Source organism: Dendropsophus ebraccatus, chromosome 3 (assembly GCF_027789765.1).
Source record: "Dendropsophus ebraccatus isolate aDenEbr1 chromosome 3, aDenEbr1.pat, whole genome shotgun sequence".
NCBI classification, from domain to species: Eukaryota; Metazoa; Chordata; class Amphibia; order Anura; family Hylidae; genus Dendropsophus; species Dendropsophus ebraccatus.
The window spans coordinates 14,848,662-14,861,069 of record NC_091456.1 but is presented as its reverse complement, the minus strand read 5'-3'; the positions used below and the strand labels follow the sequence as shown (position 1 = coordinate 14,861,069).

The following is a 12,408-nucleotide window of genomic DNA, read 5'->3' as shown; positions in this document are numbered from 1 at the left end:
CTTATATTAGGCCTTATTAGGGGTGGTGCAATAGTACTTCTCATCAGTATTGATATTACCAGCAGTATTAAAGCAGTAGAGCCAGTGTCTGATTGCATCATTGGTACGACCTGGGTATACTTTTGGTTGTTAGCCCCACTCAGACATGTTAGATATGAATTAACAACACTGGGGGCGTTGCATTATTTTCTGTGTAATTATTGAAGTGCCTAAATACTGTTTACATTGTGGCGATCATACCTCCGTGTGCATAATTTTACCTCACCTTGTGTCATTTTAAGTATTGTGAGATTTGATTTTGTTTAATAAAGTATCATTCATGATTTATCAGTTAGTTTTGCCTCGTTTTTTTTTTTTTAGGAAATATTGTACGCCGGCCTGAGAATCATGATCTAAGGATCATTTGGCTGCTGCAATAGCCATACTGTATAAAGGAACTGCAAACAACGCCAATCTAGCTGATCGGTGCTCATTTGTGGCCAAAAAATTTTTAAATCTAAGAGGACCCTAAGGAAGCGTTACAGCTTACTGCACTTTAGCAGATAGGAAAGCCTCTTTGACTCCTTTATCATAAAATAAAAGCATTTTTCTGTGTTATAGAAGCACAGACTGATATATAAAAGATACCAAGTGTCTCCTGGCCCAAACAGCTATGTTACAGTATCAGCTGTTCGGAAATGTGAATTGCAGCCGACAGATTCCTTTTAAATCCCTTGGGAACCACAAAATATCTATACATATCCATCTACTTTCTGTTTTAAGCAATTTGTGGCCCATCCACAGAGTTGTCTCTAATTTTCGGATGGATACTTTAAGATGCCTGGCATTTGAGATGAGATCGAAATATTTTGATCTAACATTCAGGTTCCTGTAGCTGTTTCTCATAACTCCTGATACTTCCATTGTACTCTTGTTTCCGTACCCCTTATGGCATTCCCAACATGGTTTTTATTACATGGCCATCCTTAGGCTATGTTCACACAACGTTTTTTCGGCTCCGTTTAAAATTACGTCCGTTATTTTGAGTCTTAAATAACGGACTTCATTTAGCTGTCTGGCCACCTCTTAGTGCAATGACGGCTGTTGGTACGTTATTTTAGTTTGGGTTACTAATTGGATTTGGGTGCGGATTAATTGAAAAGTCCATTGAGTTTAATAGTAAAAACGGAGAAAGAACGGTGACAAAAGAAAAACTGTGTGTGAACTACCAACAAAAAAACGTCTGCTGTTTGCAAAAGACGTCCGAAAGTAATGATCCTGATAAATTTTTTGATGTCCGTGGTAAAAAAAAGTCTGTTATTCAATGCATTGTGTGCATTAGACGTCCATCTTCCCATTGACTTCAATGCATTGCCATTGCAGTCAGTTAAACTGCGACAAAAATTGACCTTTTTTTAAATATCAAAATCGCCCGCCTTTTCTTTAATTTTGACATTGTGTGAACATAGCCTTATAAGGATAAAAACTCAAATTCTTCTGTTCCGTACAAACAGACAATCTAATTGGAAGTCACCTTAACCGGAGCTAAGATAATATATCTGCATGGAATTTTTAGATTTTCCTAGGTCATCCCATGTATGTCTGAGATTGTGAGCTCCATTGTCGATAGGGTCTGAGGTGAGTGGTGACAATCTCTGTACAGCACTGCATGTTATGTTGGCACTATATACTAGAAAACATTTTATTATTTTTCAATTAACATGACTGACATGCTAACAGACTTACTCAAAGGCATAAAATCAATTTCTAGATGTTTGCATGACTCAACGTATTGTGTAAGTTTTCCAAGGCACTTTCCTTCATAGTAGAGAAACACTTCAACCTACTCACCCTCTCACTGGATCAATAAAAGTAGATGACTTGTTAAGGTTAGATGAACTTGCATCTATAACACAACACACCTAGCTATCCTTGAGGCAGATCGAAAGACCATGGCTTGCAAGTAACCCGCACATCTACCCTTACCTAGTGACACATAAGCCTTCTTGAATAGATTTTACGATTAGACAAACAAAACCTTTTGACACAATATACTACAAAATAGCCTCTGGCCCCGGCATCAGTCCAATCTCTACCCACTTTTTCATCTCCTTTCTTCATCTAACAAGTTTAATTCTCATCCAAGAAGAGTGTGATTTTGTTGATATTAGTTCCTTCATGCTTACTTTTACTTAAATGAGAATAAAACTTAAAATAACTGTCATTTAAATTTGTTTCTTCTTTTGCAGAAATCGATTTTAAGAAACTCTCTAATAGGTTTTATTAGTCAAAAAAGCCTCTTTCTTACTCAAAAATCTGTTTTCTAGCCTCCCCCCTCTCACGTTTTATTTGTTCATTATTAGGTAAAGCCATCTATAATACACAGGAGCAAAGTTTGTTGAGTCCATTATAACCTATGGACAGGGAGGGGCCAAGAGGGATGAGTGATCAGGAAGAGGAAAAAAACAGCTGTACAGTTTTCAAACTATCTGGACACATAAAACGCTGGACTCACAGGTCAGAAAGGTCACGGTTAGCCAGGGAGCTTGGGATGATAAGACTGCAGGATGTTGTTTTGTACATCCCTGCTTTACTCCTCCCCACGCTTATTTGTCCCACACAGCCCCTCCCCTCTCCATAGACAATAATGGATACATAAATTCTGCTTCTTCTGAAGTGTGTGTGTGTGTGTGGGGGGGGGGCAGCTTTTTGAGTACAGAGGGAAACTCTTTTGCTTAAAAAAGCTATTACAGAGTTTCTTAAAATTGCTTGCACTATTGATATGTATTGATTGCTGAAAAAGGACATTTAATTGTCAAATACTCTGTTAAATTAATCTGCCCATAGGCATGTGTACATTATATGATAAAGCCTTCTTTGACAAACAATGCTCATCACAGTATGTCTGCCAATATTACTCCTCATGATGGCCCACCAAGAAATTATTATGAAATTGTCACTATGCTACGGACTATACTCACTTCGGTTGAATAGTTGTACTTCAAATCCTGTATGGCAGGAATACTGGGGGCGTGGTCAGTTTTTCAAAATGCCGCCTGGTTCCCATGCTCGGCTCTAGCATTCTTCATGTGACGCACCGCCACTAGAATCCATCCTGGCTGCGTCACCGAGGGGAGGGTGTATCGTGGCCAGGCTTGATTCAAATGGAGGGGTGTCACAGAGTGGAGGGGATATCAGCACACTGGGCAGCACTGGGCCTGCCTGTAGTACATACACAGGAACGGTGCACATGGCAAATACTGGCGTTGAGTGCGGGATTCAGGCGGCGTTTAGAAAAGCGGACTGCGCCACCGGAATCTCTGCGTCAGCACCTACAAGATAATTAAAAAAAGAAAACTTATGAGATGGTACTTTCACTCTAAGACCAAAGTCCACTGTGTCTTTAAAGAGTTAAAGTATATTATATGGTAAAATAAAGGGTACCAGTAAAAAAATATAACTTGTCCACAACTTTATCAGTGGAAAAATAAAATGGGTCTTAAGCGTTTTAGAAGATGAGGAAAACTATAAAAATATAAAATTTGGGGTCAGGAATGGGGTAAAGTCCTGTGAACATTTTTATTAAAGTATTGTATTGCCCCCCAAAAGTTATACAAATCACCAATCTACACTTATTATGGGAAATGCTTATAAAGTGCTTTTTTCCCTGCACTTACTACTGCATCACTTCCTGGATAAAATGGTGATGTCACTCCCAGAGCTGTGCGGGCTGTGGCTGCTGGAGAGGATGATGGCAGGGGGACACTGAGGGACACAGGGCACTGGAGGGACACTGAGCATCCCCTGCCATCATCCTTTCCAACAGCCACAGCCCGCAAAGCTCTGGGAGTTGGGTCTTAACATCACCATTTTATCCAGGAAGTGACATCACCATTTTATCCAGGAAGTGACATCACCATGTTATCCAGGAAGTGACATCACCATATTATCCAGGAAGTGACATTATCATGTTATCCAGGAAGTGACATCACCATGTTATCCAGGAAGGGACATCACCATGTTATCCAGGAAGGGACATCACCATGTTATCCAGGAAGTGACATCACCATGTTATCCAGGAAGTGACATCACCATGTTATCCAGGAAGTGAAGCCTTGATGCAGCAGTAAGTGCAGGGAAAAAAGCACTTTATTAGAATTTCTAGTAATAAGTGTATATTAATGATTTGTAAAACTTTTGGGGGGCAATACAATACTTTAATAAAAATTTTCATTGGACTTCTTTAAAGGGAACCTGTCACCCCCCGTGCCGGGGTGACAGGCTCCCGACCCCCCGTTAGAGCCCCCTATACTCACCTAATCCCGCCGGGTCCCGCTTCTGGATCCGGTCGGGTGATGAAGATCTCAGCCGCTGCAGCCCGGAGCGCGCGCTGAGAGATGAGTCCAACGCTCATAGAGAATGACGGAGCGCTGGACTCTCCTGTCATTCTCTATGGGTGTTGGACTCATCTCTCAGCGCGCGCGCCGGGCTGCAGCCGACCGGATCCAGAAGCGGGACCCGGCGGGATTAGGTGAGTATAGGGGGCTCTAACGGGGGGTCGGGAGCCTGTCACCCCGGCACGGGGGGGTGACAGGTTCCCTTTAAAATTGAAAAATGTTATTGTTCTAAATGGCTGAAACTTGGTATACATATCACATGAATCATTTTTTTCTGTCTCTTACTGAAGCTGTCTCCAACAGTCTGTATCATGGGTTTATTGGAAATGAAGGAAAATGAGGACAAATTATGTATACTTAATTTGTGATTAATAGGGAAATATATCATAGCTAAGTAGTGGATGTGACAGTTGTGCCCTGATCTTTTGCATTGGGGAAAAAACTGATGAATAATATGATAATGTTTGAGAAGTGGAGAATGAAAGGAAGAAATTATGATAACTGTAATCAAATTTATGAGAAATGGAAATTGTGAGTTGTAACTATGTGAACTTTTTATTTTATCTTTCTTATGGATACTTAGGGAGGGGAGAGTTGGAGTAGGTAACATTTGGATTATTATTATGTTTTTTTTTTTCTTTGGAAATACAATAAAATAAAAGTTTCTATTTGAAATTGAGATGTCTTCCAGTACTTATCAGCTGCTGTATGTCCTGCAGCAAGTGGTGTATATTTTCCAGTCTCTGCTGCCACCTCTGTCCATGTCAGGAACTGTCCAAAGCAGTAGCAAATCCCCATAGAAAACCTCTCCTACCCTCCTGAATAAAAAATAAAATTAAAATACAAATATCTGTCACTTTCTGGCAACAGTTGATTTGAAAGAAAAAGAAAAAATTTGGAGTGACAACCCCTTTAAGAGGAAATATTTTTTTTTATAGATTTTTCATTCCTTTCATATGAATCAATAGAGAAACTTCCTCCAAAAATCTATCAAAAATATATAAAAGATTGTCCTGCAATCTAATATTATTCACGCCTATTGTATCCATAGCCAACAGTAAAATCAATGTGAACAACGCCTAGGGTCTTATTACACTACATCACAAAAGCTCTTCCCCAATTGTTTATTATCTTGGATCCGCACAGGAGAATAAGTACGGAGAAATATACCAACCATAAGTTACAGTGAATGAGATCTCTATACTCTATGGGACTCTAATATTTTATAGCAGCAATAGACATATGATCTTATTGAAATACACTATGTCATAAAAATCTCCACTCATATTTTACTTACGTTTATACTGTTGTAATGATTTTCTTTCCCCTTGTATCGGTGCTGGCCTTTGCCACATCTTCATTTTAGATTTTTATGGATTGTAAGCCCCTGGATGCAAGGTCATCTCTCTCTCTCTCTCTCTCTCTCTCTCTCTCTCTCTGTGTGTCTCTCTCTCCCTCTCTCTGTCTGTCTGTCTCTCTCTCTGTCTCTCCCCCTTTCTCTCTTTATCAGTCTATCATTTACTTTGTTCATATTTATTGAACATGCTTTGGCTATGTTCACACAACGTCAAAAATAGAGAAAATGGCGGCCGATTTTCATATTTTAAACAGCGTCCGTTTTTGCCGCTATTTAACTGACTGCAATGGCAATGCGTTGAAGTCAATGGGAAGACGGACGCCCAATGCACACAATGCATTGAATAACTGACGTTTGTACTGCGGACGTCAAAATAATGAACAGGATCATTAATTTCGGACGTCTTTTGCAAACAGCAGACGTTTTTTATTAGTTGTTCACACACAGTTGTTCTTTGGTCACCGTTCTTCCTCTGTTTTTACTATTAAATTCAATGGACTTTTCAATTAAGCCGCATTCAAAGGCCAATTAGTAACTCAAACTAGAATAATGTTCCAACACCAGTCATTGCACAAGGGGAGGTCAGACAGCTAAATGACGTCCGTTATTTTAGACTCAAAATAACAGACGTCATTTTAAATGGAACTGAAAAACGTTGTGTTAACATAACCCTTAGTGTTATGATATGATATTTTAACCCTATATCACAGGCACTCTCACTCTAAAATGTGTATTATTATCATCATCATCATCCTCTTGAATTGTTGTTGTTATTATTATTATTATTATTATTATTATTATTATTATTATTATTATTATTACCAATTATACTCTAACCTCACAAGAGCTTATGAAATAAGGTTCATATAAAATGTTATAGGCCGTAAAATATTGCATTGACCATCATCTTATAATTGTTGATGCTTAAAGAATATAATAAATGTAAAACTTTGTATTTTAGGAAGCTGAAATTCTCAACACAGCTATTCTCACTGGGAAAACAGTAGCAGTTCCTGTTAAAACAGTGGCTATTGACAGTACTGGCTCTGTGACTGATGTATCTGAACTTGTGGACTGTAAATCATCGGATGAAGATGTTCTAAAGGTATGGTCCTAATCTGTGTACATAAATAATGCTCACACTTCTACGTGTCCTACAAAAGTTAAATGGGCACTGTCATAAAAAAATAAAAAGTGACCTAGATGGACTTCCAATGTAAGTCTATGGGACCGTCCAGGCAGGGCCGGCTCCAGGTTTTTGTGGGCCCTTGAGCGACAGAGGCTCAGCGGGCCCCTTTGTGGAGCAAATCATGTGGCGACACTAAAACAGCATGTATAGTTAGACCCCCTCAGTGCCCCATATAGTAAATAGCTGTTCTCTGGCATACTTGAGAAAGGCTCTAAGTAGTAGTTAAAATGTTGCGTTTTTGGACTTTTGGATATCCAGTGACTTACAGGTGATGTTTTCCCTGATCAGAGTTGTTCAGTTTTCTTTTTCTTTCCATCCGGCCCAAGCCATGACTCTTCTTTCCAGAATCTGCCAGAGAAACATTTTAGGTTCTTTGGTCCAGCACATCGGTGCCCCCATATATAATAGCCCCACCTCCCCTTTGTAATATCCTCATATAAAATCATCCCCTTTGTAATATGCCCATATATAATAGTTCCCCCTCCCTTTGTAATATGCCCATATATAATAGCCCCCCCTCCCTTTGTAATATGCCCATATATAATAGTCCCCCCTCCCTTTGTAATATGCCTATATATAATAGTCCCCCCTCCCTTTGAAATATGCCTATATATAATAGTCCCCCCTCCCTTTGTAATATGCCCATATATAATAGTCCCCCCTCCCTTTGTAATATGCCCATATATAATAGTCCCCTCTCCCTTTGTAATTTGCCCATATATAATAGCCCCCCCTCCCTTTGTAATATGCCCATGAATACCCCCCCCCCCCCCCCCTTTGTAATATCATAATACAGAATAGTCCTCCCCCCCCCCTTGCAACATCCCCATAAAGATTCGGCATACCCTTTGTAATATCCCCATACAGAATGTGCAGCCCCCGTGGGAAACAAAAAAAAAACATATTCACCTGTATCTGTCACATCGATTCCCAGCAGCACCGTCTTCTTCTTTTTCCTGTTCCCGGCGGCGTCTTCTGTCTGCCCTCCTGGATCCTCTGCGGCGCGTCCAGGAAGTGACGTCAGCCGTCAGGGGAGTGCTGCAGCAGACGTGCCTGCGTGTGGCACAGAGGGGAATCTTTAGGGGCAGAGCGGGCCGAGCCCGGTGAGTAAGGGGGGGGGCCTGACTGGGGACCCACTGCAGAGCAGCTGAGTGAGTACAACAGTTGCAGAGGGCCGCCGGTGCGAAACCGTCGGTCCACCAATCTGGGCATGCCCGCAGCTGAGCAATGCCGATGAAGGGATGCGGGCGGCATCTTGCCCAAGTAAGCCGGATGCTGATGCCAGCCCTGCCTCCAGGTCTCAGACACAGAGCAGGGAGAGAAGCATGTGGCAGCACGGTCCCCTCCCCGATTGTTTTTTGTAAATACGGCCTGGTAAAAGCGGTGGGACCTTATTTAGGACTGGCATACAAGTACACCAGTCTTGATAAATCTCCCCCAATATCCCCATTTGCACATAAAAGCTGGGGTCATGAGTTGTGATAAGCAAACTGTTTCTGAACAAAAATGTATCGGTTCCAAAAATTAAAAATTTCAGGGAGTGACACGCAAAATCCAAATCGGCTTTCAAATCCTTGACTAATTTGGGATCCCATTTTAGTGAAACCCCTCAAAATGAATCTTGAAGGAAGGGATTTGGTTATTGTTGGTTCTGAGTATGGCTATGTTCATACAATGTCAAAAAAAAAAAAAAGGCGGCGGCTGCTTTTGCAATTTAAAATAACGACCGTTATTGCCACAATTTAACCTACTGCAATGCAATACATTGCAGTCAATGGAAAGATGAACTTTTAGGCTATGTTCACACTATGTTCACGGAACGGCCGGTCACTGGCCAGATCATCTCGGCTGGTACTTAAGTCCCGGCCGGAAAGATCATCAGCGCGCGCCCGCATCAGAGCTTTCCATAGCACACAGTGAAGCAAGCGGCCGGAGCCACTCGCTTCACTGTGTGAACTAACAGGGCTTTCTGCGGCACGTAAGATTTGTATACGCTCCGGCCGGGATCACATTGAAAGTAAGGCATTGTTCCACCGCGCCAAAAGCACGGCTGTTGTTGCCATCGGCAACAATGGCTGTACTTTTACGTAGTGTGAACATAGCCTTAATGCACACAATTGGGGGGGGGGAGTTTACGAACGGTACGCCAGAGGTTTATACCAGGAAGAAGGTGCAGATTTGCCCGTACGCTTCCCCTGCACCCCGCTCTTCTGATGAGCTGCCTGGCGGGGCTTGCAGGGGCGTGATGAGGTGGGGAGGAGACGTGGCCTCCTCCCGCACCTCATTTATCACGATTTACGCCTGCTCACAGGCGCAAATCATGACGCAAATCTACACCTGCTGGAAGGCGCAGATTCGGGCACCCGGCCGGCCGGATTCACTAAGAGGCATATGTGAATCCTGCCACAAAAATATGGGCGGAGCTTAATATAAGACTGTCACACTTGTACACCGGTCTTCATAAATTCCTTCCAATGTGTTGAAAAACGGATGTTTTTACCGCCTTTTTTACCAACATCAAAATATTGATCATGTTCGTTATTTTCAGACGTCTTGCAAACAGCAGACGTTTTTATTTTATTCTTTTTCCATTTTTACTATTAAATTCAATGGACTATTAAATTTATTGGACCAATTAGTAACTCCAAACGAGAATAATGTACAAACACCAGTCATTGCGCTAAGGGGAGGCCAGACAGCTAAATAACGTCCGTTATTTTAGACTTAAATTGAACATAAGTGAACATAGCCTATTGGTTCCAGTATTCCCATTGCTCAGGTTAGTTGTAACCCTATTTTTACTGGGGTGGAAGTGTTGTATAGCTCCTAAACAGATGGACGCTGCTTTACATCTTTGTTTAGTAATCAGTTTTCTCCATTTGTAATGTGTGTGGCGTTCATTGCTTTGGTTATAGTAGTAAAATAGAAATTTTGATAAATTAGGAAATGCAAAAAAAAAAAAAAGTGCATCCTGAAAAAGTGTTAGGGTCCTCCGCTCATTAACCTCTTCATGACCGAGGTTATCGATGCCCAAATTTCTGTATCAAATGAATGCAATGTTCCTCCCCGCCTTCGATTTTTAAACATTACAGGGCTGGTTGGGGTGTCATTTTTTTGCGCCATGATCTCTAGTTTTTATAAGTATCATATTGGTGTAAGAAAAAAATTTTGATCGCTTTTTATTCATTTTTTTTCCTGATATCTAATTTTAAAAAATCAGCAATCCTGGTGTGTGTGTTTTTTTTTTTACGTCTATGCCATTCACCATGCAGGAACAATAATGTTTTATTTTAATAGATCGGACAATTCCACATGCTACGATATGTAATATGTTTATCTATTTTTATTTTATTTACATGTTTTTATTTTTATAATGGGCGTGAAGGTATTTTAAAATTTTATTTTTGGGCTATATAATAGTTTTTTTGAACTTTTAAAAATGTTTTCCTAGTTTTTTTAACACTTTTACTAACTCTAAAACATGCAATCATTAGATTGCATATACTGATCTATGCCAAAGCATAGCACAGATCAGAGATATCGGCGATCTGTACATAGAGTCTGCCTGAGACCAATTCAACAGGACTGAAATAAGTGGCTTACTCCTGCCTGTCGGTACAAGCTTGTCTTGTCACTGACTACCTTAAACGCAGCGATCGCTATTGATCGTGGCATTTAAGGGGTTAATGAAAGGCAGCTGTGGTATCACAGCTGCCAGTCATTATCTCCAGCCCCGGACACACTGATGTGTGCAGGACCGCTCTCACTACAGCTGTCCCGCATACATGAAAAGCCCCTCACAGTCAACAATGTATATATTTGCTCCTGCTGCACGGGGAATGTGCAGCAGGAACATATATATATATATACGTATGGCTGACGTGAAGGAGTTAAACAGTCTATGTCCTAAAAATGCTGTTGCACAATAGACATAGGATTTTCTACAGTATGTGCATACTTTAAATAAAAGTGCATTTTTACATTTGTATAACATGCTGCAATTATATAACTTCTCCCTCCAATTAGTAATAAAACATATGGATGCGTATGGGTGCTAAAATCTAATTTGTCAAATGAATAAGACTGCTGAAACTACTGATTAAATTTAAGTATGACATTATCTAGCAATTTAACTCCTTCAGGAAAAAAAAAATGAAATGTATTTAGTTTTACTTACAAAACCTACAGACCAGTAGTAACTATTGTTAACCCCCTCCCTCCTGTGTCATACCCGGCGGGTCCCGGCTCTCAGTGATAGTTGGGGACCCTCCGCAACTCAGCCGCACTCTGGTGCTGAGAGTTAACCATATACATACATGTATATATGTAGCCAGGCTTACCATGAGTTGTAGCCAGGGTTAACTTGATCACAATAACGCATTTAACTCAACTTATTGAGGGTGGGGAGGAAGGACAGAGAGGTGGTGCCAGCCTAATGCATATACTAATGTAAGTCCCGGCCGTTAGACACAGCGCTGTCGGATTAAAGTCGTTTTTAAAACAATAACTGCATCACCTGCCGAACGGACCCCAGGACAGATCTTGGATTAAAAGCAGCTCTCCGAAGGTACAAGTGGTTTGGGGGGGAGGGGGGGCAGATTGTGGGTACAGAGTCGCTTTAATACATTGTACATAAAAGATTTTTAAGAAAATTGTCACCGCTTTAGAAAGTTCATTTATTTATCTGCGAACTAACACTGTCTGATAAATTCTGAAGCGACTTTTTTAAGTGTCCTGTCATTTGTTATGAAGCGGGTATGTGTAGTAAGAAAGTGAAGTGTCATAAAGACGTGGGACAATTGATCTCTTTATTGTAGAAAGTGCTGCTTAGAATGAGAAGTGATGTTTCTAAGAGGTAATGGCCGATTATTACATATAATGAGAAGCGATGATCCTCTAGATATGAAACATCTTGTGGATTGTATTCATGACCTTTTTACCCTTTAAGTTTCACAATGAGGGCGAGTGATAAAGGTTTATGGAATGTTCTGGTTGACTGGTAAGATATAATACACACTGTAAAAATGAATGTATACACAGATGTGAATGCTGCATGCAGTTTTTATATAGATCATCACATTATTCTGTCACTCAGAGGAGATTGTACATAAATTTATGTGGTATATTAGTTAACTCAATAGTGCAAATCACCCCATTGACGTGGTCACAATGCCAAAGGTACTCTTAGTGTCATGTAATGAAAAATCTTTGTAAGTTCAGAAATGGTGACTTAATACAAGTGCTGTACGAACCCTTGAAAGTTTACCCCCTACCCGCTGGATCACGTACGAGCACGTCCAATTCCAAAATAACCCCCCCAATTTTTTTTTATATTTTTTTTAAGATGCCCTATTGTCAGTGGTCTGTGCCAGTTATTGTGGTTACGCCCTATTTAAATAAATAATGGGGGACAAAAGGACTTTGATGATGCTCACAACCTGTTTTGCTTTGGTACCCAAAAAATTGAGGCATGATGAAGAAAGCTG

General features: G+C 40.6%; 1 protein-coding gene across 1 annotated transcript in view; it reads left to right on the top strand.

Annotated features, from left to right (window-relative positions):
- LOC138786405 (transmembrane protein 132D-like) overlaps nucleotides 1-12,408 on the top strand; it is a 417,586-nt gene that overhangs the window by 296,348 nt on the left and 108,830 nt on the right. The window contains exon 5 of the mRNA XM_069963396.1: nucleotides 6,695-6,838. Within this exon, the coding sequence (XP_069819497.1) occupies nucleotides 6,695-6,838 (144 nt within the window). The remainder of the gene's footprint in view (nucleotides 1-6,694; nucleotides 6,839-12,408) is intronic.